Here is a 26,911-nt window from a genome sequence, read left to right on the forward strand (position 1 = left end):
CCTGAAAATATGTTGGAACCCTGTAGATGTTAATATTTTGATATTTATATCAACTACTGCCCCTCTTTGTAAAATTGGGTATTGTACACTTCAAATGGTACTTTTATGTCTTTTATGTCTGTCTTTTATATTCACAATTTTTTCCTTCATATAGTTTTGAAGACAGTAACAGAAATTACTTAAAGTTAAACAAATATGCCCATACCACATTCATTCACAGCTCTTAAAACAATATGTAACAAAAGTCATTCAAACTGTATTTTTCTGAAAATTAAAGGAAAGCTTAAGCTAAGTGATATTATTATTTGTTTTTATTATCATGAATGTGAATTTTCTGCAAAGGTGACCTGATTTGAAAACACATAGGATAAAATTAAGTAAATAAATAATACTTGACTATATATATATATATATATAAATAAATAAAAAGATTTCCTTAAAATGGGCACTGGAAAAGCTACAAAAAGTCAATGTTAAACCTACTGACACTTAAAGCAAATTTTATTGTTTCACTGCAATTTCTAATTTCTAATTTATATTTTTTCTGTCTGCTGCACATTAATTTGTTTATGTTTAATGTGCTGTTTGTTTCTTCAGGATCAGCTGGTGAGCGATGCCGTGGTTATTCTGCCCGGAGAGGAGCAGCCGGCGAACAAACCCCAGGTTCTGTCTCTTCCACCCAAACCGGCTCTGAACCCCAGAGAGCAACCTCTGAAACCATCGGCAGGTGAGCTGTTGTTGGCAAATATGTAGATTTAATCTATAATTGCAAATGTCGTTAGAAAAGAAGTTTACACTTAATAAAACATTTGTAAGAAGTAAAAAAGGGGGGAAATTGTAAAAAAAAAAAAAAGTCAACCAAAACATTATTTGTGACAATGATTTTTCGATATATGTATTTTTATTTTATTTTTATTATGAATCACTGCATATCAAAATCTGTGTCCTTTGATGCCAGTGTTGTATTTTTTATTTAAAAATAACAATTGAATGAACATAAAGAAAAAAACATGTTCACCATGTTGTACCTTAGAGCCTAAAAATACTCACCATCTTTCTTCTCTGTTTCTCTCCGGGTTCTCCAGCAGTGAGTGAGTGTAATTTGTGTGGCGCTGCTTCGTCTCTGGTTTGCCCGTCTTGTGAGAATCAAGCTTTCTGCGATGCATGCGATGACCTCTTTCACCGCCACCCCACCAGAACCAATCACAAGAGAGACAAAATGCAGAAAACCAAACAGGGTATGCCACATTACAATTTAAACATGAATACAACATTGTTTTTGTTGTTGTTTGTGTTTTTTAACTTTTATTTTGTCATTGTGTTTGCTCCTGTAGAGACCTGCACCATCTGTGGGGTCTCTGCTGTGCACGCTCAGTGCTCCACCTGCGTCCAGAGGCTGTGTGATAACTGCGACAAGCTTTTCCATTCTCACCCTGACCGCAAAGGACATACAAGAACTATTATCACACCAGCCAAAACATCCAGGTGAGGAGAAAAGGGAAATTAAAGTCACTGATAGGTTTTTTTTCTTGGTTTGGCAGCTGTTTGGTCTAATTATCAAAAACCAAGAAGTTTTGATTTGTTCACCCTCCATTTTTCCTGCTCTGCCAAAGTCGATACTTAGCATTTGCATTCATAAACAACATCCAGAGTTCTCCTAAAAATAATTAAAATCTTCCAAAATTGTGGGAATCTAAAAAAAAAAACACAACTCAATATAAAGAATAAATTTCAGAGGGTTATTGACCAGCAGCCGATGGAAAAAATAAAGCCAAATTTCAAACCACAGTTAGCCACTGCATTCATTTAAAAACATGTGATAATAAAACATTTGCCAGATTTATACAGAATTGCCTTATTTCTTTTGCAGATTTTAGAGTTTTTAATTGACTCCACTTGACTCACCCTGTATCTGCAAAAGTTAGATTTGAGAAGTAGATCTGTAAGGTTTTTTTGGCTTTGATCCCAAACTGTTTTGTTTGATATTTTATTTAGACATAAAAACACCAGTCATTAAAAGTGCTGGAATCCATATATTTTGTGCAACGATGTAAATCAAGGGTCTTTTTTTAACATCCATAAATAGGATCTGTTTCGCTGTCTGCATGTGTCTCCTGCAGTTTTGTCTTCGTTTCAGAAGCCACCTGCCTCAAGAAAGTGCACCGTTTACATGCGTGCACGAGTGACTGAAGTCAAATGATGCAGCTAAAATCAAGCAAATCTGTGCCTTAAACTTTGCCATGTTGAGTCCTTGAATTTTAGTGAATTGGGCCACAGAAGTAATTTAAAAGCCCTTGAATTTGATGTTTAAGAAAGTGTGGTAACCCTGTTAAATTAATGAATGATTACAAAGACGTTGCAGTGCCATTAGAAGAGGAGCAGCTGCTGGACTGTGCTGTGGATGTAATTTCATTGTTATTCTGTCATCTTTCAGTCCGTCCCTGTCACCGTGGGAGTGTGCTCATTGCACTACAGTGAACGAGATGCGAGCCGTCCTCTGCACGACCTGCGAGCGACCTCGACTCGCCACAGCTGCATCCACTGTTCAAGAGAGCCCAATGTCAGTTCCCACATCTCCCAACACAGGTGATGCATGTATATTTAAAACATAATAATAACATTTCTTTATACAGCACTTTTCAAGACTAAGTTTCAAAGTGCTTTTAAAGGGGAAAAGAGAAGTCAGAAAATTCATTAAATTTCATTAGAATCATTATTTTTTCCAGATATTGTCTGCTCGATATCCCACTAAAAAAGAGTAAATAATAATAAAAATAAAAATGTGGTGTATTGGAGCACCAAGTGAGTCACGTGCTGGGTGGTTTTTTGTATTTCGTACATTTTTAAAAAAGAGCTGGGTGATATAAAAAATGAAGCAGATGAGACATATTGCATATGAGACAAATGTTTGCATTAAATCTAAAAGATCTACTTAGTTTTTCATCTTAATTAGTTTCACAACATTGTTGCATGGGCTGTAATTATAGTCTTTTTGAATACAGTGGTGTTCATGGTGTTGACATAAAGAAAGATATGTGCAGAGGTTTGATTGAGTTGTGTCTGTGCTCCGTCCCTCAGAGTGGCAGTGTAAGAGCTGCACGGTTGTGAATCAGGGCAGCAGCATCCTCTGTGAGGTGTGTGAGCGCCCTCGTCTGGCCACTCGACCACCTGTCGCACCAGTGCTGTCCAACCCAGGATCTCTGTCTGACTCTGGAACAAAGGTATCTTTATTTTCCATATTTTATTCTAGTTTCAGCAATTTAACACATATAATTTAATTCTCCCTCCTTTTTCTTCTTCTCTCACAGTGGATGTGTCAGTTCTGCACCTACGTTAACAGCAGTCCCTCCGTGGTGTGTGAGATGTGCAACCTGTCGAGTAAGGACTCTGCTGGAGTTTCTCTGCCTCAGTCTCTCCAGCAGACTCCGTCCAGCACCAAAGAACAACCGCAGCCGAGTGTGAGGCCCCAGCCGAAGCCCAGAGTCAACATGGAGTTAAAAAGACAGAAGATGATGAGGGAGGACGGCCTCTCGCTCATCAACCAGATCAGAGTAGGTCGACACAGATGCATCTCACAAACAAGTAACCCAGGAAATAATTAAAAATTCTAATTTTATTTTTAAATAGATTAGCAAGGAAACTGTGCATACATCTGTTGCTCATCTCAGTTGTCTGCAGTCAAAAACAATAATTCTGAAACAATGCAGTATGCAGATATTTTTTTCATGTAAACAATCTTTTGTTTGGTCAATAAAACATCTGAAAAGAGTGAAAATGCCCATGGTGACATTTTCATGTTGCCTTTTTTGCTCAGCCAGCAGTCCAAACTCAAAATATACTTAGTTTGCTTTACAATATAAGACAGGTAAAAAAAAAAAATTAAAATATAAAAAAAAAAGCAATTCCTCCTACCAAAAGCAGGAACCATAAAATATTTTACATTTCTGCTTGAAAAATTGCATCAGTCGGTGGACTTCACAGTATCAAAATGTTAAGTTTGAGGAAACAAACGAGGATTCATCCTGTTTCTTCTTCTTAGGAAGCAGAAAAGCGAGGTGTCAGTGCAGAGGAGGTGTACGCAGCCATCTGCGTGTGCGGCGGCAGCAACACGAACCCCTGCGACTGGCTGTCCTCAGAGCTGCCGCACCTGCTGGATGAAATCTGCGCCATGGCGGCTTCTGTCCAGCTCAACTACAAAGCAAGGGATTCTGGGATACAGCCCATGGTGGAGAGAGACGGAGAGGAGGCGGAGGAGAGCGGTCCCAGTGTCCCAGGTGAAGGCGTGAAGCTGTCCCGAGCTGAGGCCAAGCTGGCCTGGCTGTCAGCGGGAGGAGACACAGACAGAGCCGTGAGACAGGTGCTCAGAGACAGACAGTCCAAGGTAGGACAGTGTAAACTGACTGCTAAAACACAGTCCACCTAAAAACATGTATTTCTGCCAAACATGGAGGAGGCTTTAGCTGTAACTTCTCCATTATGCACCAACATTTTCAGCCTTTGTCTTCGCTGCTAGATTAGTTTGAGACAGATTTATGTTTTGGCACCAAAACTTATGACCACAGGATATGACCACATTACAGTGCACTCAATTTGTCTAAACAGATGTCTGCATATGATTTTAGAATTTTTAGGTGATGACATGTTTTTTTGTATCAGAAGAGTTCTGGTTTTTGTTTGGAGTCAGAGATTTGACCAATCGCGTTTCAGAAACAGGCCAACAGTGCTTGTGTAGAGGCTGAACGCATTACTTCAAGTGCAATTTCTGCAGTGTTTTATTGGTTATTTGTTAGTTGTGTACTTTTAAATTAATCTGCATAATAGGCAGATATCTGATGATAAAGATTAGCTGATATTACTGGCGCACAGAAGAAAAAAGTCTTGGCTCAGAGATTGCTCTGGCTTTATGAAATATCTGCCCTCATGCCCAGAGGCTTTATCTTTGTCAGATCGATAGCTGATGGGTTCCCTGATTTGTGTAGGAGATAAATGTCCGTTACATTCGAGTGAAACAGAACAGCAAATGCTTTAAAGTCTGATGGTGTCATACAGTCACATGTCAAGAGAAATTGGCTTACTTTTACTTAAGATCCGAGTACTTTTTCTTCCACCGCTGGGTATAAAATTTAATGTGCATGTAGCTGTAATTTTCCTCCCTGTTGTGTGTGTGCAGATGAAGGAGCTGCACTCTCTGGGCTTCAGAGACGTGTTTCAGTGTGAGGAGGCCCTGCGGCTGAGTGGAGGAGAGGTGAAGGAGGCTTTGTCTCTGCTGCAGCGCCCTCTGCTGGAGCCGTTTCACCAGCGAATCTGGGCCGACCAGCCAGAGCCGCCGATCGATCCCAAACACCCAGACAAACAGGTTTGGCTGCACGGCAAATCGCCTGAGGACTTTCATACCTCATAAATGACTTTGCACAATGTGTTTTATTTTCCAGCCTTTGCTTTCGCATTAAGTCCTCGTTGTCTTTGTGCGCTCTCTGCAGAGGATATGCAGGCGTCTGCTGGCACTGTACGACCTGCCCAGCTGGGGGCGCTGCGAGCTCGTTCTCTCACTGCTCCAAGAGCCAGACGTCACCTACTCCCTGGAGGATGTCGTGCAAGCCGTGAAGGAGTCACACGACAAGGATTTCATCAGGCGTCTCCTCAACAACAATTGCCCCTGCTGCCTGAGCATCTTCCCACGAAGCAAGGTGGGTCAAAAGTTTACACCAGAGTGATTTCAGTCATGGTTTAACAAGCAGACTGCAGAAAATTGTTTTAGATTTGTCCTCTCTAATGAAGTATTTCATACAATGAAGTCACTTTTTTTATCTTACAATTGTTTGTCTTTTCCATAATAAATATTGTATCTTCGTATTGCATTTTTTTTTCAAGGGACTACTACTGAAAACTAGCTCCCAGGTGACTTGTGTGCGTTCACATTTGTTTAAATGTGAATTAATGTACATTGTCACTTCTTAAATATATAAATTACAATTACAAGGTCCAAATTTAAATTTTTACATTATATTGTTTGCTTTCTTGCTGCCTTTAAATACATTTTCTTGAAAAGAATATATAAGAAACTCAAGTACAGCTAATGACAGAGTCAAGTAATGAATTTTAAAAAAATGTTAAACAAATAAAATGCATGCTTGTGTTTCAGAGTTCAACATTTCCTGCACATCTGTTAATTTCATCTACTTCTTCTCTCCAGATGCAGTCTCTGACTTCCTGTCAGTGCTCCGTGTGCCATGAGTGCTTCGGGCAGCACTTCACCATCGCCGTGCGGGACAAACACATCAGAGACATGGTGTGTCCCGTCTGCGGCGAGCCAGACATCAACGACCCCGAGCAACTGGACAGCTACTTTTCCACGCTGGACATACAGGTACCCCGAGAGGGAAACATGACATATTCATTGTCTATACAAGAGTTCTGATTATCCGTATAAGAATATAAAGATAAATGATAAATTGTTCTCTTTTTGTTCTGTATGCAATTGTAAGCAGACAATTATTATTATTATTTATTTATTTTTTAACAAAGACTTATCAGATTCTTAACCCTAACCACAGCCATTTATGAAACAGTAGAAATTTTCTGTTACAATTGGAAAATAAGAGAAAATTAAATAAAATACAATAATCCCAGATAGAACATTAGTAAACATAGGGCCAAGCACTAAGATCAAGCAGAATTAATGAGAAGAATAAATTAATAAAAAAAATAAATAAGAAAAATCAAAAATAAAATTTAAAAAAGAAATAATAGGAAAAATAAACAAATTTTAAAAAGTAAATAGGGGTTTCAAAAAAAGTAAAAGAAATACAAATAATTTAAAAACAAAAACTCTTTGTTTTTCCAGCTGCGGGACTGCCTGGAGACTGACGTGTACGACCTGTTTCATAAAAAACTGACTGAGCACGCTCTGATGAAAGACCCAAAGTTCCTGTGGTGCTGCCATGTGAGTTCATCAATAATCAGTCCATCTGTTGTTCTTGTTGTTTGTTGCTTTATCAGCTCTTACAATCTCATTTCCTTCTCCACCTGTAGTTTGCATACCCTGCTTTGCATGTTTATTTCTCTTTTATTATTTTTAACTCTGTTCAGCTGCTTGAGTTCAGTGTGTTTGAATTCACACTGTGAATAAACACAAAGGGAGAATTGAGGAGAAAAACAAGATGCATCAAGTGACAAAGAATAGCAGTTTAAGTAACACTGGTACTTTTACTCATTAGGTGAAAGTGAGATGGTGTAAAAAGTATTCACAACATACAACAAATGCTATTATTCAGACATTAAATTAAAACATGCATGCAACTGCTGCCATTTGTAAAGATTAATTATAAGTTACTTTTCGCGTTTTAGTGACTTTATAGCGACTCCCTGAATGCTGCTCTGCCCTCGCTGCCTCTTTTTTTCTGTCACCATCATGGTATTATTAAACATTTAAATAATCCACTATTGATTTATGAATCCATGGCATCTGCATCATGATGCATGTAAGAATCAATTGTTTCCATGACTGTTAGACCGCAGTTATTGACTTTATTTCTTATGTCTTTATGTAGAGTAATTTTTTAAAGAAAATCTGTTCATATTGTTATCATTGTCCTTGTTGACATTTCTCCTCTAAACACAAACAAAATCAACACAGTGTGAACATCAAACCTTTCCAAAAGAGAAATCCAAGGAGGAAATTATCAAAAGATAAATAAATTACCATAAAAAAATGTAAAAACTATAGAAATTCTGCGATTAATCAAGTTAAAAAAATGTATAATTTGCCAACCCTGATATTTACATAAAGTGTGGTCTAAAGGATTAGACTTTGATAATGTTTCTGTCCTCCTCAGTGCACGTCCGGGTTTATCAACGACGGAGACCAGCTGAAGGTCACCTGCCCGTCCTGCCGCAGGAGCTTTTGTGCTCAGTGCAAGAAACCTGTGAGTAAAAGTAATTCATGTTACCATTTTTAGGAGGCCCTGTCTTACATTTGATAAAAGAGAATGAAAAGCCTCATCCTGTTTTTAAGGAATTCAGCCTTGAAACTTTGGCAGCTCTTCACTGTGCAGGAGGTTTAACTCATGAACTCCTTCTCTCTGATCTCAGTGGGAGCCGCAGCACCAGGATCTGTCCTGTGAGCAGTTCCAGCAGTGGAAGAGGGACAACGATCCCGAGTACCAGAGGCAGGGCCTGGCCGGCTTCCTGAGAGACAACGGCATCAGTGAGGACACTTTCTTTTTTTATTTTTTGGGAGTTTATATTGCAAAACATACATCAGAAAAGCAGTTTCATTTCCTGTGCAGTCAACAGATTTTTTTTCTTATTTTCTTATTATTTATTATACAATTTTAAGGCATCATCTGTGATTAACGTATTTCCATTTTTACCACTTTAAACTTCTGCTCCTATACATTTCAGAGAGCACCAGCTATTAGAATAATTACTGAGATATGCTCTGCTGTATAATGTCCACAAATTTTAATCCAAAAACAATTTAAATAAAAACAAAAAAACATTTTCTGTCAAACAATTTATCAATATTTGACTTTTATAATTGCAACTTAAAAACATAATTTTAAAGAGTATTGCACAGTATATATATATATTACATTTTACTAATATTGTGAATGTGTTGTGGGATAAACAGATTAATCAGTGTGTGGTTTGTCCTCTTGCAGCCTGTCCTCACTGCCGGTTCCAGTACGCTCTGACGAAAGGCGGCTGCATGCACTTTAGCTGCTCCCAGTGCAGGTACCAGTTCTGCAGCGGCTGCAACAACCCCTACCACAAGGTGAGATCCGAATACACCATCAAGATATAAAAGGTCTCAGTTTGAATTTCTGAATCACCAAAATCCACTTGCTTTATGTGCCTGCACCGTGGTTTGCACAGATCTCTGACATCCTTGATTGTGAGGGAAATTTTAGAGAAAGTTTTTAAAATTAGTGTGAATAAATTCATTTGATTTGCAAGTAATTGTGGTGCTCCAGTTTTCCTTCATATCCTTCTTTTGCCAGTATGGGTGTGAAATACGTCTTAAATTCGACTCGTATTATCTTAAAAATTCGTAAATATTTTGGGAGCAATGAGCAAACACTGCCGCTGCCTTCATGTCTGCAGATACAAGCATGTTTATATCTGCAGTGGTTTATCAACCAATTATCAAAAATGTTTCTTCTGTGTTGTATATATATTGTATATATATATATATATATATATATATATATATATATATATATATATATATATATATATATATTCTTCTTTTTTGTTGTATTTTTAAAAATGTTTCCTGTGTGTGTTTTGGGATGTTTAAGTGTACAGAACTTTGTAAAGTTAGTATTATTATTATTAAGGTCTTAATTATTTTACAAAATGTTCATCTTAGAAGACTAAGAAGAACTTTATTCATCATTATATGAGCAAGCATACAAAGAAATTACAAGCTCCCTGTGATGCACAATATACATTAATAAAAAAGTCTAGAATTTAAAATAAAAATAGTCACTAAGTAAAACAAGGCATCACAATAATAAAACAGGCACAATTATGTTGTTTCTAGTTAATTATTTATATTTCTTTTCTGGAAAAGTTTGCAAAGTTCTGGACCTCCTCAAATCTTTCTCTTACTGTTTCTGTTTTGTTCTCTCTTGCAGACGGTGTGTAAGACGCCGCAGTGCAATTATTCGGGTCTACATGCTCATCATCCGCGGGACTGCCTCTTCTACCTTAGAGACTGGGAGCCGACCAGACTACAGGCCCTGCTGCAGGTAGAAATACAATTAGTTTTGTCAAAAAAGTTTAGAAAAGAAAAGACTGCATGTGCTCTGCAACTTCTTTTAAAAAAAATCAATCCGATGTTGATGCTAATTTTATATAATGTAGTCATTTGTGGGGTGTAATTATGTTTAATCTGTTGGCGATTTAGAAAAACTGCAAAATGTTTTGAAATCTTAGATAGAAGATAGTCAGAAAGAAGAAGTAAAATAACAAAATCTTTATCTTCGTTTTTACAAACCAATTCTTATTAAAAACTTAAATTTTGTCGTAGAAACAAGCAGAACCTATAAACAAATGTACGAGTGGAAATATTTAGCTATTTATATGGTAGGGTTGTTAATTAATGGTGTGTTTTCTGATTTTTCTTTTCTCTCTGCAGAGAAGTGGCGTGGAGTTCAACACAGATCCGTCTGATGGAACTCAGACTGGTAAAACAGCTTTTGTTCTTTCCTTCTTGTCTCACTTTTTACTTTTTTTTTTATTACTTTCAGGATGCAAAGAAACATTTTACAGCTCAATATTTCTTATCTCATAGTTCAAACAAATCCTGTAATTCCTGGAAAAAACAGGAGTTCGAACAAAAGTTGCATGAGATTAAGTAAGATGCATCGAGTGAAGGTTAAATTTAAAGTTTAAATGTAAATTCAGGTTATGAGTTGAGATATTTCTCTGGAATTCTTCAACAGAAAAAATAAGTATTTATAGTATTATTTGTTTAAGGTGCAGATTTTACCTCATCAGAAAAGCTGATTCTGTTGTCTGTTTTTTGTTTATTAATGCTTTTTAGTAAAAAAAAAAAAAAATCATCTGATAATCATTGACTTTCTTTTCTCTTCTGTGACGAAGATGCTTGTTGTGTGATGGAGCAGAAAGATGAAGCTGGTCAGCAAATTGATTCCCCGTGTGGCCTTCAGACAGAGCCGGGACAAGCTGGACTCTGCGAGTGAGTCTCTGACTGAGAATTGTATCGATGAAAAAGTACCTATGAATATTTTAGTTAAAGAATAGTATGTAAGCAACGCTGTCCAAAAACAGCTGAAAATCACATTAAATGACATTTCTTTTTACGACATGCTATTTTATGATGTTTTTAGCTGTTTTTGTGACATCCTACGTAATTTTATGTGGTTTAAAGTGGTTTTCAGCTGTTTTATGACAATGGCATTTTTTGACATTTTTGCCATACTATAGCCTTGCTTTTTTTGGTGGATTTTTGGACATGCTATTTAGTGTTGTTTTTGGCTGTTTTTGCAAAATCCTTTACTATGGCGTGGCTCGGCACGCTATTTTATGTGGTTTAAAGTGGTTTTCAGCAGTTTTTTGAAAATGGCATTTTTTGACATTTTTGCCATACTATAGCCTTGCATTTCTGTCCGATTTTTGGACATGCTTTTTAATGTTGTTTTTGGCTGTTTTTGTAAAATCCTTTGCTATGGCGTGTTTTGGCACGCTATTTTATGTGGTTTAAAGTGGTTTTATGCTGTTTTTTGAAAATGGCAATTTTTGACATTTTTGCCATACTATAGCCTTGCTTTTTTGGTGGATTTTTGGACATGCCATTTAATGTTGTTTTTGGCTGTTTTTGCAAAATCCTTTGCTATGGCGTGTTTTGGCACGCTATTTTATGTGGTTTAAAGTGGTTTTCAGCAGTTTTTTGAAAATGGCATTTTTTGACATTTTTGCCATACTATAGCCTTGCATTTCTGTCCGATTTTTGGACATGTTTTTTAATGTTGTTATTGGCTGTTTTTGTAAAATCCTTATCCATGTCGTGTTTTGGCACGCTATTTTATGTGGTTTAAAGTGGTTTTCAGCAGTTTTTTGACAATGGCATTTTTTGACATTTTTGCCATACTATAGCCTTGCATTTCTGTCCGATTTTTGGACATGCTTTTTAATGTTGTTTTTGGCTGTTTTTGTAAAATCCTTTGCTATGGCGTGTTTTGGCACGCTATTTTATGTGGTTTAAAGTGGTTTTCAGCAGTTTTTTGAAAATGGCATTTTTTGACATATTTGCCATACTATAGCCTTGCTTTTTTGGTGGATTTTTGGACATGCCATTTCATGTTGTTTTTGGCTGTTTTTGCAAAATCCTTATCCATGGTGTGTCTCGGCACGCTATTTAATGTGGATTAAAGTGGTTTTCAGCAGTTTTTTGAAAATGGCATTTTTTGACATTTTTGCCATACTATAGCCTTGCATTTCTGTCCGATTTTTGGACATGTTTTTTAATGTTGTTATTGGCTGTTTTTGTAAAATCCTTATCCATGTCGTGTTTTGGCACGCTATTTTATGTGGTTTAAAGTGGTTTTCAGCAGTTTTTTGACAATGGCATTTTTTGACATTTTTGCCATACTATAGCCTTGCTTTTTCGGTGGATTTTGGATTTTTGGACATGTTATTTAATGTTGTTTTTGGCTGTTTTTGCAAAATCCTTTGCTATGGCGTGGCTCGGCACGCTATTTTATGTGGATTAAAGTGGTTTTCAGCAGTTTTTTGACAATGGCATTTTTTGACATTTTTGCCATACTATAGCCTTGCATTTCTGTCCGATATATGAACATGCTTTTTATTGATGTTTTTGGCTGTTTTTGCAAAATCCTTATCCATGGCGTGTTTTGGCACGCTGTTTCATGTGGTTTAAAGTGGTTTGCAGCTGTTTTTTGAAAATGGCATTTTTTGACATATTTGCCATACTATAGCCTTGCATTTCTGTCCGATTTTTGGACATGCTCTTTAATGTTGTTTTTGGCTGTTTTTGTAAAATCCTTTGCTATGGCGTGTTTTGGCACGCTATTTTATGTGGTTTAAAGTGGTTTTCAGCAGTTTTTTGACAATGGCATTTTTTGACATTTTTGCCATACTATAGCCTTGCTTTTTGGTGGATTTTGGACATGCCATTTAATGTTGTTTTTAGCTGTTTTTGCAAAATCCTTTGCTATGGCGTGTTTCGGCACGCTATTTTAAGTGGTTTAAAGTAGTTTCCAGCAGTTTTTTGAAAATGGCATTTTTGACATTTTTGCCATACTATAGCCTTGCTTTTTTGGTGGATTTTTGGACACGCTTTTTAATGTTGTTTCTGGCTGTTTTTGCAAAATCCTTTGCCATGGCGTGTCTCGGTGCGCTATTTAATGTGGATTAAAGTGGTTTTCAGCAGTTTTTTGACAATGGCATTTTTTGACATTTTTGCCATACTATAGCCTTGCTTTTTTGGTGGATTTTGGATTTTTGGACATGTTATTTAATGTTGTTTTTGGCTGTTTTTGCAAAATCCTTTGCTATGGCGTGGCTCGGCACGCTATTTTATGTGGTTTAAAGTGGTTTTCAGCTGTTTTTTGAAAATGGCATTTTTTTTACATTTTTGCCATACTATAGCCTTGCTTTTTTGGTGGATTTTTGGACATGCTATTTAATGTTGTTTTTGGCTGTTTTTGCAAAATCCTTTGCTATGGCGTGTTTTGGCACGCTATTTTATGTGGTTTAAAGTGGTTTTCAGCAGTTTTTGAAAATGGCATTTTTTGACATTTTTGCCATACTATAGCCTTGCATTTCTGTCCGATTTTTGGACATGCTTTTTAATGTTGTTTTTGGCTGTTTTTGTAAAATCCTTTGCTATGGCGTGTTTTGGCACGCTATTTTATGTGGTTTAAAGTGGTTTTCAGCAGTTTTTTGAAAATGGCATTTTTTGACATTTTTGCCATACTATAGCCTTGCTTTTTTGGTGGATTTTTGGACATGTTATTTAATGTTGTTTTTGGCTGTTTTTGCAAAATCCTTTGCTATGGCGTGTTTTGGCACGCTATTTTATGTGGTTTAAAGTGGTTTTCAGCAGTTTTTTGAAAATGGCATTTTTTGACATTTTTGCCATACTATAGCCTTGCTTTTTTGGTGGATTTTTGGACATGTCATTTCATGTTGTTTTTATTGTTTTGCAAAATCCTTTGCTATGGCGTGTTTTGGCACGCTATTTTATGTGGTTTAAAGTGGTTTTCAGCAGTTTTTGAAAATGGCAATTTTTGACATTTTTGCCATACTATAGCCTTGCTTTTTTGGTGGATTTTTGGACATGCCATTTCATGTTGTTTTTGGCTGTTTTTGCAAAATCCTTTGCCATGGCGTGTCTCGGTTCGCTATTTAATGTGGATTAAAGTGGTTTTCAGCAGTTTTTGAAAATGGCATTTTTTGACATTTTTGCCATACTATAGCCTTGCTTTTTTGGTGGATTTTTGGACATGCCATTTGATGTTGTTTTTGGTTGTTTTTGCAAAATCCTTTGCCATGGTGTGTCTCGGCACGCTATTTAATGTGGATTAAAGTGGTTTTCAGCAGTTTTTTGAAAATGGCATTTTTTGACATTTTTGCCATACTATAGCCTTGCTTTTTTGGTGGATTTTTGGATTTTTGGACATGCTTTTTAATGTTGTTTTTGGCTGTTTTTGCAAAATCCTTTGCTATGGCGTGTTTTGGCACGCTATTTTATGTGGTTTAAAGTGGTTTTCAGCAGTTTTTGAAAATGGCATTTTTTGACATTTTTGCCATACTATAGCCTTGCATTTCTGTCCGATTTTTGGACATGCTTTTTAATGTTGTTTTTGGCTGTTTTTGCAAAATCCTTTGCTATGGCGTGTTTTGGCACGCTATTTTATGTGGTTTAAAGTGGTTTTCAGCAGTTTTTGAAAATGGCATTTTTTGACATTTTTGCCATACTATAGCCTTGCTTTTTTGGTGGATTTTTGGACACGCTTTTTAATGTTGTTTTTGGCTGTTTTTGCAAAATCCTTATCCATGGCGTGTCTCGGCACGCTATTTAATGTGGATTAAAGTGGTTTTCAGCAGTTTTTTGAAAATGGCATTTTTTGACATTTTTGCCATACTATAGCCTTGCTTTTTTGGTGGATTTTTGGACATGCCATTTCATGTTGTTTTTGGTTGTTTTTGCAAAATCCTTTGCTATGGCGTGTCTCGGGACGCTATTTTATGTGGTTTAAAGTGGTTTTCAGCAGTTTTTTGAAAATGGCATTTTTTGACATTTTTGCCATACTATAGCCTTGCTTTTTTGGTGGATTTTTGGACATGCCATTTGATGTTGTTTTTGGTTGTTTTTGCAAAATCCTTTGCCATGGTGTGTCTCAGCACGCTATTTAATGTGGATTAAAGTGGTTTTCAGCAGTTTTTTGAAAATGGCATTTTTTGACATTTTTGCCATACTATAGCCTTGCATTTCTGTCCGATTTTTGGACATGCTTTTTAATGTTGTTTTTGGCTGTTTTTGTAAAATCCTTTGCTATGGCGTGTTTTGGCACGCTATTTTATGTGGTTTAGAGTGGTTTTCAGCAGTTTTTGAAAATGGCATTTTTTGACATTTTTGCCATACTATAGCCTTGCTTTTTTGGTGGATTTTGACATGCCATTTAATGTTGTTTCTGGCTGTTTTTGTAAAATCCTTTGCTATGGCGTGGCTCGGCACGCTATTTTATGTGGATTAAAGTGGTTTTCAGCAGTTTTTTGACAATGGCATTTTTTGACATTTTTGCCATACTATAGCCTTGCTTTTTCGGTGGATTTTTGGACATGCTATTTGATGTTGTTTTTGGCTGTTTTTGCAAAATCCTTATCCATGGCGTGTTTTGGCACGCTGTTTCATGTGGTTTAAAGTGGTTTGCAGCTGTTTTTTGAAAATGGCATTTTTTGACATATTTGCCATACTATAGCCTTGCTTTTTTGGTGGATTTTTGGACATGCTTTTTAATGTTGTTTTTGGCTGTTTTTGCAAAATCCTTTGCTATGGCGTGTTTTGGCACGCTATTTTATGTGGTTTAAAGTGGTTTTCAGCAGTTTTTTGAAAATGGCATTTTTTGACATTTTTGCCATACTATAGCCTTGCTTTTTTGGTGGATTTTTGGACATGTTATTTAATGTTGTTTTTGGCTGTATTTGTAAAATCCTTTGCTATGGCGTGTTTTGGCACGCTATTTTATGTGGTTTAAAGTGGTTTTCAGCAGTTTTTTGAAAATGGCATTTTTTGACATTTTGCCATACTATAGCCTTGCTTTTTGGTGGATTTTTGGACATGCTTTTTAATGTTGTTTTTGGCTGTTTTGCAAAATCCTTTGCCATGGCGTGGTTCTGGCACGCTATTTAATGTGGATTAAAGTGGTTTTCAGCAGTTTTTTGACAATGGCATTTTTTGACATTTTTGCCATACTATAGCCTTGCTTTTTTGGTGGATTTTGGATTTTTGGACATGTTATTTAATGTTGTTTTTGGCTGTTTTTGCAAAATCCTTTGCTATGGCGTGTCTCGGGACGCTATTTTATGTGGTTTAAAGTGGTTTTCAGCAGTTTTTTGAAAATGGCATTTTTTGACATTTTTGCCATACTATAGCCTTGCTTTTTTGGTGGATTTTTGGACATGCTATTTAATGTTGTTTTTGGCTGTTTTTGCAAAATCCTTTGCTATGGCGTGTTTTGGCACGCTATTTTATGTGGTTTAAAGTGGTTTTCAGCAGTTTTTTGAAAATGGCATTTTTTGACATTTTTGCCATACTATAGCCTTGCATTTCTGTCCGATTTTTGGACACGCTTTTTAATGTTGTTTCTGGCTGTTTTTGCAAAATCCTTTGCCATGGCGTGTCTCGGTGCGCTATTTAATGTGGATTAAAGTGGTTTTCAGCAGTTTTTGAAAATGGCATTTTTGACATTTTGCCATACTATAGCCTTTGCTTTTTTGGTGGATTTTTGGACATGCCATTTAATGTTGTTTTTGGTTGTTTTGCAAAATCCTTTGCTATGGCGTGTGTTTTGGCACGCTATTTTATGTGGTTTAAAGTGGTTTTCAGCAGTTTTTGAAAATGGCATTTTTGACATTTTGCCATACTATAGCCTTGCTTTTTGGTGGATTTTTGGACATGCCATTTCATGTTGTTTTTGGCTGTTTTTGCAAAATCCTTTGCTATGGCGTGTTTTGGCACGCTATTTTATGTGGTTTAAAGTGGTTTTCAGCAGTTTTTGAAAATGGCATTTTTTGACATTTTTGCCATACTATAGCCTTGCTTTTTTGGTGGATTTTTGGACATGCCATTTCATGTTGTTTTTGGCTGTTTTTGCAAAATCCTTTGCCATGGTGTGTCTCGGCACGCTATTTAATGTGGATTAAAGTGGTTTTCAGCAGTTTTTTGAAAATGGCATTTTTTGACATTTTTGCCATACTATAGCCTTGCTTTTTTGGTGGATTTTTGGACATGCCATTTCATGTTGTTTTTGGCTGTTTTTGCAAAATCCTTTGCCATGGCGTGTCTCGCACGCTATTTAATGTGGTTTAAAGTGGTTTTCAGCAGTTTTTGAAAATGGCATTTTTGACATTTTTGCCATACTATAGCCTTGCTTTTCTGGTGGATTTTGGGACATGCCATTTAATGTTGTTTTGGCTGTTTTGTAAAATCCTTTGCTATGGCGTGTTTTGCACGCTATTTTATGTGGTTTAAAGTGGTTTTCAGCAGTTTTTGAAAATGGCATTTTTGACATTTTGCCATACTATAGCCTTGCTTTTCTGTCCGATTTTGGACATGCTTTTTAATGTTGTTTTTGGCTGTTTTTGTAAAATCCTTTGCTATGGCGTGTTTTGGCACGCTATTTTATGTGGTTTAAAGTGGTTTTCAGCAGTTTTTTGAAAATGGCATTTTTTGACATTTTTGCCATACTATAGCCTTGCTTTTTTGGTGGATTTTTGGACACGCTTTTTAATGTTGTTTTTGGCTGTTTTTGCAAAATCCTTTGCTATGGCGTGTTTTGGCACGCTATTTTATGTGGTTTAAAGTGGTTTTCAGCAGTTTTTGAAAATGGCACTTTTTGACATTTTGCCATACTATAGCCTTGCTTTTTGGTGGATTTTGGACATGCCATTTCATGTTGTTTTTGGTTGTTTTTGCAAAATCCTTTTGCTATGGCGTGTCTGGCACGCTTATTTTATGTGGTTTAAAGTGGTTTTCAGCAGTTTTTTGAAAATGGCATTTTTGACATTTTTGCCATACTATAGCCTTGCTTTTTTTGGTGGATTTTTGGACATGCCATTTTATGTTGTTTTTAGCTGTTTTTGCAAAATCCTTTGCCATGGCGTGTGTCTGCACGCTTATTTAATGTGGTTTAAAGTGGTTTTCAGCAGTTTTTGAAAATGGCATTTTTTGACATTTTTGCCATACTATAGCCTTGCATTTCTGTCCGATTTTTGGACATGCTCTTTAATGTTGTTTTTGGCTGTTTTTGTAAAATCCTTTGCTATGGCGTGTTTTGGCACGCTATTTTATGTGGTTTAAAGTGGTTTTCAGCAGTTTTTTGAAAATGGCATTTTTGACATTTTTGCCATACTATAGCCTTGCTTCTTTGGTGGATTTGTGGACATGCCATTTAATGTTGTTTTTAGCTGTTTTTGCAAAATCCTTTGCTATGGCGTGTTTCGGCACGCTATTTTAAGTGGTTTAAAGTGGTTTCCAGCAGTTTTTTGAAAATGGCATTTTTGACATTTTTGCCATACTATAGCCTTGCTTCTTTTTTTGGTGGATTTTGACATGTTATTTAATGTTGTTTTTGGCTGTTTTGCAAAATCCTTTGCTATGGCGTGTCTCGCACGCTATTTTATGTGGTTTAAAGTGGTTTTCAGCAGTTTTTTGAAAATGGCATTTTACATTTTGCCATACTATAGCCTTGCTTTTTGGTGGATTTTTGGACATGCCATTTCATGTTGTTTTGTTTTTGCTTTTTGCTATCCTTTGGACATTTTGCCATGTTTTTATGGTTTAAAGTTTTTCAGCAGTTTTTGAAAATGGCATTTTTGACATTTTTGCCATACTATAGCCTTGCTTTTTGGTGGATTTTGGACATGCCATTTTAATGTTGTTTTTGGCTGTTTTTGCAAAATCCTTTGCTGTTTCGGCACGCTATTTTATGTGGTTTAAAGTGGTTTCCAGCAGTTTTTTGAAAATGGCATTTTTGACATTTTTGCCATACTATAGCCTTGCTTTTTTTGGTGGATTTTTGGACATGCCATTTAATGTTGTTTTTAGCTGTTTTTGCAAAATCCTTTGCTATGGCGTGTTTCGGCACGCTATTTTAAGTGGTTTGAAGTGGTTTCCAGCAGTTTTTTGAAAATGGCATTTTTTGACATTTTGCCATACTATAGCCTTGCTTTTTTGGTGGATTTTTGGACATGCCATTTAATGTTGTTTTGGCTGTTTTGCAAAATCCTTTGCTATGGCGTGTTTGGCACGCTATTTTAATGTGGTTTAAAGTGGTTTTCAGCAGTTTTTTGAAAATGGCATTTTTGACATTTTTGCCATACTATAGCCTTGCTTTTCTGGTGGATTTTGGACATGCCATTTAATGTTGTTTTTGGGCTGTTTTGCAAAATCCTTTGCTATGGCGTGTCTCGCGCATTTTATGTAAAGTAAAGTTTTCAGCAGTTTTTGAAAAATGGCATTTTTGACATTTTGCCATACTATAGCCTTGCTTTTTGTGGATTTTTGGACATGCCATTTCATGTTGTTTTTGGCTTGTTTTGCAAAATCCTTTGCTATGGTGTGTCTCGGCACGCTATTTAATGTGGTTTAAAGTGGTTTTCAGCAGTTTTTGTTTTTGAAAATGGCATTTTTGACATTTTGCCATTTTTAGCCTTGCTTTTTTTGGTGGATTTGTGGACATGCCATTTAATGTTGTTTTTAGCTGTTTTTGCAAAATCCTTTGCTATGGCGTGTTTCACGCATTTTTTATATGTGGTTAGTGGTTTTCAGCAGTTTTTGAAAATGGCATTTTTGACATTTTGCCATACTATAGCCTTGCTTTTTTGTGGATTTTGGACATGCCATTTAATGTTGTTTTTGGCTGTTTTGCAAAATCCTTTGCTATGGCGTGTTTTGGCACGCTATTTTATGTGGTTTAAAGTGGTTTTCAGCAGTTTTTGAAAATGGCACTTTGTGACATTTTTGCCATACTATAGCCTTGCTTTTTTGGTGGATTTTTGGACATGCTATTTAATGGTGTTTTTTGTTGTTTTTGCAAAATCCTTTGCCATGGTGTGTCTTAGCACGCTATTTAATCTGGATTAAAGTGGTTTTCAGCAGTTTTTTGAAAATGGCATTTTTTGACATTTTGCCATACTATAGCCTTTTTTTGGTGGATTTTTGGACATGCTTTTAATGTTGTTTTTATTGTTTTGCAAAATCCTTTCCTATGGCGTGTTTTGGCACGCTTTTTAATGTGGTTTAAAGTGGTTTTCAGCAGTTTTTGAAAATGGCATTTTTGACATTTTTGCCATACTATAGCCTTGCTTTTTTGGTGGATTTTTGGACATACCATTTGATGTTGTTTTTGGCTGTTTTTGCAAAATCCTTTGCTATGGTGATTCTCTGCATGCTGTTTTATGTGGTTTAAAGTGGTTTTCAGCAGTTTTTTGAAAGTGGCATTTTTTGACATTTTTGCCATACTATAGCCTTGCTTTTTTGGTGGATTTTTGGACACGCTTTTTAATGTTGTTTTTGGCTGTTTTTGCAAAATCCTTTGCCATGGCGTGTCTCGGTTCGCTATTTAATGTGGATTAAAGTGGTATTCAGCAGGTTTTTCAAAATGGCATTTTTTGACATTTTTGCCATACTATAGCCTTGCTTTTTTGGTGGATTTTTGGACATGTTATTTAATGTTGTTTTTGGCTGTATTTGTAAAATCCTTTGCTATGGCGTGTTTTACATTTATTTTATGGTTTAAAGTGGTTTTCAGCAGTTTTTGAAAATGGCATTTTTGACATTTTTGCCATACTATAGCCTTGCTTTTTGGTGGATTTTTGGACATGCCATTTCATGTTGTTTTTGGCTGTTTTGCAAAATCCTTTGCTATGGCGTGTCTCGTTGCACGCTATTTTATGGATTTAAAGTGGTTTTCAGCAGTTTTTTGAAAATGGCATTTTTGACATTTTGCCATACTATAGCCTTGCTTTTTGGTGGATTTTGACATGCTATTTAATGTTGTTTTTGGCTGTTTTGCAAAATCCTTTGCTATGGCGTGTCACCAAGCTATTTTATGTGGTTTAAAGTGGTTTTCAGCAGTTTTTGAAAATGGCATTTTTGATTTTTGCCATACTATAGCCTTGCTTTTTGGTGGATTTTTGGACATGCTTATTTAATGTTTTTGATTTTGTGCACATCCTTTGCTATGGCGTTTCTGCAAGCTATTTTGGTTATTTAAAGTGGTTTTCAGCAGTTTTTGAAAATGGCATTTTTGACATTTTTGCCATACTATAGCCTTGCTTTTGGTGGATTTTGACATGCCATTTAATGTTGTTTAGTTGTTTTGCAAAATCCTATGTCACGCTATTTTATATGTTTAAGTGGTTTTCAGTTTTTGTGGCATTTTTGACATTTTTGCCATACTATAGCCTTGCTTTTATTTTTGACATGCTTTCATGTTGTTTTTTGTTTTGCAAAATCTTTGCTATGGTGTCTCGGACGCTTATTTTATGTGGTTTAAAGTGGTTTTCAGCAGTTTTTTGAAAATGGCATTTTTTGACATTTTTGCCATACTATAGCCTTGCTTTTTTGGTGGATTTTTGGACATGTTATTTAATGTTGTGATTGGCTGTTTTTGTAAAATCCTTTGCTATGGCGTGTTTTGGCACGCTATTTTATGTGGTTTAAAGTGGTTTTCAGAACCAAAAACAACATGAAATGGCATGTCCAAAAATCCACCAAAAAAGCAAGGCTATAGTATGGCAAAAATGTCAAAAAATGCCATTTTAAAAAAACTGCTGAAAACCACTTTAAACATACAAATAGCGCCCCGAGACACGCCATGGATAAGGATTTTGCAAAACAGCCAAAACAAAATCAAATGGCATGTCCAAAAATCCACCAAAAAAGCAAGGCTATAGTATGGCAAAAATGTCAAAAATGCCATTTTCAAAAAACTGCTGAAAACCACTTTAATCCACATTAAATAGCTTGCAGAGACACACCATAGCAAAGGATTTTGCACAAACAGCTAAAAACACCATTAAATAGCATGTCCAAAAATCCACCAAAAAAGCAAGGCTATAGTATGGCAAAAATGTCAAAAAATGCCATTTTCAAATAACTGCTGAAAACCACTCTAAACCACATAAAATAGCTTGCAGAGACACGCCATAGCAAAGGATGTTGCACAAACAGCTAAAAACACCATTAAATAGCATGTCCAAAAATCCACCAAAAAAGCAAGGCTATAGTATGGCAAAAATGTCAAAAAGTGCCATTTTCAAAAAACTCCTGAAAACCACTTTAAACCACATGAAATAGTGTGCCGAGACACACCATAGCAAAGGATTTTGCAAAAACAGCCAAAAACAACATCAAATGGCATGTCCAAAAATCCACCAAAAAAGCAAGGCTATAGTATGGCAAAAATGTCAAAAAATGCCATTTTCAAAAAACTGCTGAAAACCACTTTAAACCACATAAAATAGCGTCCCGAGACACGCCATAGCAAAGGATTTTGCAAAAACAACCAAAAACAACATCAAATGGCATGTCCAAAAATCCACCAAAAAAGCAAGGCTATAGTATGGCAAAAATGTCAAAAAATGCCATTTTCAAAAAACTGCTGAAAACAACTTTAATACACATTAAATAGCTTGCAGAGACACACCATAGCAAAGGATTTTGCACAAACAGCTAAAAACACCATTAAATAGCATGTCCAAAAATCCACCAAAAAAGCAAGGCTATAGTATGGCAAAAATGTCAAAAAATGCCATTTTCAAAAAACTGCTGAAAACCACTCTAAACCACATAAAATAGCTTGCAGAGACACGCCATAGCAAAGGATGTTGCACAAACAGCTAAAAACACCATTAAATAGCATGTCCAAAAATCCACCAAAAAAGCAAGGCTATAGTATGGCAAAAATGTCAAAAAGTGCCATTTTCAAAAAACTCCTGAAAACCACTTTAAACCACATGAAATAGTGTGCCGAGACACACCATAGCAAAGGATTTTGCAAAAACAACCAAAAACAACATGAAATGGCATGTCCAAAAATCCACCAAAAAAGCAAGGCTATAGTATGGCAAAAATGTCAAAAAATGCCATTTTCAAAAAACTGCTGAAAACCACTTTAATCCACATTAAATAGCTTGCAGAGACACACCATAGCAAAGGATTTTGCACAAACAGCTAAAAACACCATTAAATAGCATGTCCAAAAATCCACCAAAAAGCAAGGTTATAGTATGGCAAAATGTCAAAAATGCCATTTTCAAAAACTGCTGAAAACCACTTTAATCCACATTAAATAAGCGCCCCGAGACACGCCATGGATAAGGATTTTGCAAAACAGCCAAAAACAACATCAAATGGCATGTCCAAAAATCCACCAAAAAGCAAGTATAGTATGGCAAAATGTCAAAAATGCCATTTTCAAAAAACTGCTGAAAACCACTTTAAACCACATAAAATAGCCCCGAGACACGCCATAGCAAAGGATTTTGCAAAACAACCAAAAACAACATGAAATGGCATGTCCAAAAATCCACCAAAAAAAAGGCTATAGTATGGCAAAATGTCAAAAAATGCCATTTTCAAAAAACTGCTGAAAACCACTTTAATCCACATTAAATAGCGTCCCGAGACACGCCATGGATAAGGATTTTGCAAAAACAGCCAAAAACAACATCAAATGGCATGTCCAAAAATCCACCAACAAAGCAAGGCTATAGTATGGCAAAAATGTCAAAAAATGCCATTTTCAAGAAACTGCTGAAAACCACTTTAAACCACATAAAATAGCGTCCCGAGACACGCCATAGCAAAGGATTTTGCAAAAACAACCAAAAACAACATCAAATGGCATGTCCAAAAATCCACCAAAAAAGCAAGGCTATAGTATGGCAAAAATGTCAAAAAATGCCATTTTCAAAAAACTGCTGAAAACCACTTTAATCCACATTAAATAGCGTGCCGAGACACGCCATAGCAAAGGATTTTGCAAAAACAGCCAAAAACAACGTGAAATGGTATGTCCAAAAATCCACCAAAAAAGCAAGGCTATAGTATGGCAAAAATGTCAAAAAATGCCATTTTCAAAAAACTGCTGAAAACCACTTTAAACCACATAAAATAGCGTCCCGAGACACGCCATAGCAAAGGATTTTGCAAAACAACCAAAACAACATCAAATGGCATGTCCAAAAATCCACCAAAAAAGCAAGGCTATAGTATGGCAAAAATGTCAAAAAATGCCATTTTCAAAAAACTGCTGAAAACCACTTTAATCCACATTAAATAGCATCCCGAGACACGCCATGGATAAGGATTTTGCAAAAACAGCCAAAAACAACATCAAATGGCATGTCCAAAAATCCACCAAAAAAGCAAGGCTATAGTATGGCAAAAATGTCAAAAAATGCCATTTTCAAAAAACTGCTGAAAACCACTTTAATCCACATTAAATAGCTTGCAGAGACACACCATAGCAAAGGATGTTGCACAAACAGCTAAAAACACCATTAAATAGCATGTCCAAAAATCCACCAAAAAAGCAAGGCTATAGTATGGCAAAAATGTCAAAAAGTGCCATTTTCAAAAAACTCCTGAAAACCACTTTAATCCACATGAAATATTGTGCCGAGACACACCATAGCAAAGGATGTTGCAAAAACAGCCAAAAACAACATGAAATGGCATGTCCAAAAATCCACCAAAAAAGCAAGGCTATAGTATGGCAAAAATGTCAAAAATGCCATTTTCAAAAAACTGCTGAAAACCACTTTAAACCACATAAAATAGCGTCCCGAGTCACGCCATGGATAAGGATTTTGCAAAAACAGCCAAAAACAACATGAAATGGCATGTCCAAAAATCCACCAAAAAAGCAAGGCTATAGTATGGCAAAAATGTCAAAAAATGCCATTTTCAAAAAACTGCTGAAAACCACTTTAAACCACATAAAATAGCGTCCCGAGACACGCCATAGCAAAGGATTTTGCAAAAACAACCAAAAACAACATCAAATGGCATGTCCAAAAATCCACCAAAAAAGCAAGGCTATAGTATGGCAAAAATGTCAAAAAATGCCATTTTCAAAAAACTGCTGAAAACCACTTTAATCCACATTAAATAGCGTGCCGAGACACGCCATAGCAAAGGATTTTGCAAAAACAGCCAAAAACAACATGAAATGGTATGTCCAAAAATCCACCAAAAAAGCAAGGCTATAGTATGGCAAAAATGTCAAAAAATGCCATTTTCAAAAAACTGCTGAAAACCACTTTAAACCACATAAAATAGCGTCCCGAGACACGCCATAGCAAAGGATTTTGCAAAAACAACCAAAAACAACATCAAATGGCATGTCCAAAAATCCACCAAAAAAGCAAGGCTATAGTATGGCAAAAATGTCAAAAAATGCCATTTTCAAAAAACTGCTGAAAACCACTTTAATCCACATTAAATAGCGTCCCGAGACACGCCATAGCAAAGGATTTTGCAAAAACAACCAAAAACAACATCAAATGGCATGTCCAAAAATCCACCAAAAAAGCAAGGCTATAGTATGGCAAAAATGTCAAAAAATGCCATTTTCAAAAAACTGCTGAAAACCACTTTAATCCACATTAAATAGCGTGCCGAGACACACCATGGCAAAGGATTTTGCAAAAACAGCCAAAAACAACATCAAATGGCATGTCCAAAAATCCACCAAAAAAGCAAGGCTATAGTATGGCAAAAATGTCAAAAAATGCCATTTTCAAAAAACTGCTGAAAACCACTTTAATCCACATTAAATAGCATCCCGAGACACGCCATGGATAAGGATTTTGCAAAAACAGCCAAAAACAACATCAAATGGCATGTCCAAAAATCCACCAAAAAAGCAAGGCTATAGTATGGCAAAAATGTCAAAAAATGCCATTTTCAAAAACTGCTGAAAACCACTTTAAACCACATTAAATAGCGTGCCGAGACACGCCATGGATAAGGATTTTGCAAAAACAGCCAAAAACAACATCAAATAGCATGTCCAAAAATCCACCAAAAAAGCAAGGCTATAGTATGGCAAAAATGTCAAAAAATGCCATTTTCAAAAAACTGCTGAAAACCACTCTAAACCATATAAAATAGCTTGCAGAGACACGCCATAGCAAAGGATGTTGCACAAACAGCTAAAAACACCATTAAATAGCATGTCCAAAAATCCACCAAAAAAGCAAGGCTATAGTATGGCAAAAATGTCAAAAAATGCCATTTTCAAAAAACTGCTGAAAACCACTTTAATCCACATTAAATAGCGTCCCGAGACACGCCATGGATAAGGATTTTGCAAAAACAGCCAAAAACAACATCAAATGGCATGTCCAAAAATCCACCAAAAAAGCAAGGCTATAGTATGGCAAAAATGTCAAAAAATGCCATTTTCAAAAAACTGCTGAAAACCACTTTAAACCACATAAAATAGCGTCCCGAGACACGCCATAGCAAAGGATTTTGCAAAAACAACCAAAAACAACATGAAATGGCATGTCCAAAAATCCACCAAAAAAGCAAGGCTATAGTATGGCAAAAATGTCAAAAAATGCCATTTTCAAAAAACTGCTGAAAACCACTTTAATCCACATTAAATAGCGTCCCGAGACACGCCATGGATAAGGATTTTGCAAAAACAGCCAAAAACAACATCAAATGGCATGTCCAAAAATCCACCAAAAAAGCAAGGCTATAGTATGGCAAAAATGTCAAAAAATGCCATTTTCAAAAAACTGCTGAAAACCACTTTAATCCACATTAAATAGCGTGCCGAGACACGCCATAGCAAAGGACAACAGCCACAAACACCGCTAAACAGCTTGTCCAAACATCCACCAAAAACACTGTACTATGGTCTGTGCTCAAACCCTTCTACACACTGTGGTAACCCCAAACACACGTGTTGGTCGAGTCTTTAACCAAAGCTCTCTCTGTTTCCAGGAAGCACTATAAGGAGTACCTGGTGAGTCTGATAAACGCTCACTCTCTGGACCCCGCTCCGCTCTACGAGGCCAACGAGGTGACTCGGGCCTGTGAGAGATACCAGGTGGACACGCAAAGAGGGGAGAACGAGGATGATAACGTTTACCACGCTCGACTGCTCAAGGT

At 36.3% G+C, this 26,911-nt stretch overlaps 1 protein-coding gene across 2 annotated transcripts in view; it reads left to right on the forward strand.

Moving 5' to 3' along the window:
- Positions 1-26,911, forward strand: part of LOC121960963 (E3 ubiquitin-protein ligase RNF31-like) — a 32,022-nt gene that overhangs the window by 3,696 nt on the left and 1,415 nt on the right. The window contains exons 6-23 of one of the 2 annotated variants that reach the window (XM_088072201.1): positions 598-727; positions 1,086-1,238; positions 1,335-1,485; positions 2,435-2,586; positions 3,079-3,221; positions 3,309-3,551; positions 4,040-4,381; positions 5,171-5,356; positions 5,481-5,687; positions 6,194-6,367; positions 6,845-6,943; positions 7,836-7,925; positions 8,092-8,206; positions 8,664-8,776; positions 9,642-9,755; positions 10,145-10,193; positions 10,612-10,708; positions 26,744-26,909. In XM_088072201.1, the coding sequence (XP_087928327.1) occupies positions 598-727; positions 1,086-1,238; positions 1,335-1,485; positions 2,435-2,586; positions 3,079-3,221; positions 3,309-3,551; positions 4,040-4,381; positions 5,171-5,356; positions 5,481-5,687; positions 6,194-6,367; positions 6,845-6,943; positions 7,836-7,925; positions 8,092-8,206; positions 8,664-8,776; positions 9,642-9,755; positions 10,145-10,193; positions 10,612-10,708; positions 26,744-26,909 (2,724 nt within the window). The remainder of the gene's footprint in view (positions 1-597; positions 728-1,085; positions 1,239-1,334; positions 1,486-2,434; positions 2,587-3,078; positions 3,222-3,308; positions 3,552-4,039; positions 4,382-5,170; positions 5,357-5,480; positions 5,688-6,193; positions 6,368-6,844; positions 6,944-7,835; positions 7,926-8,091; positions 8,207-8,663; positions 8,777-9,641; positions 9,756-10,144; positions 10,194-10,611; positions 10,709-26,743; positions 26,910-26,911) is intronic. The other variant, XM_088072202.1, reaches the window with a different exon arrangement.

Source organism: Plectropomus leopardus, chromosome 21 (genome assembly GCF_026936395.1).
Source record: "Plectropomus leopardus strain MGB_pleo_1.0 chromosome 21, ASM2693639v1, whole genome shotgun sequence".
NCBI lineage: Eukaryota > Metazoa > Chordata > Actinopteri > Perciformes > Serranidae > Plectropomus > Plectropomus leopardus.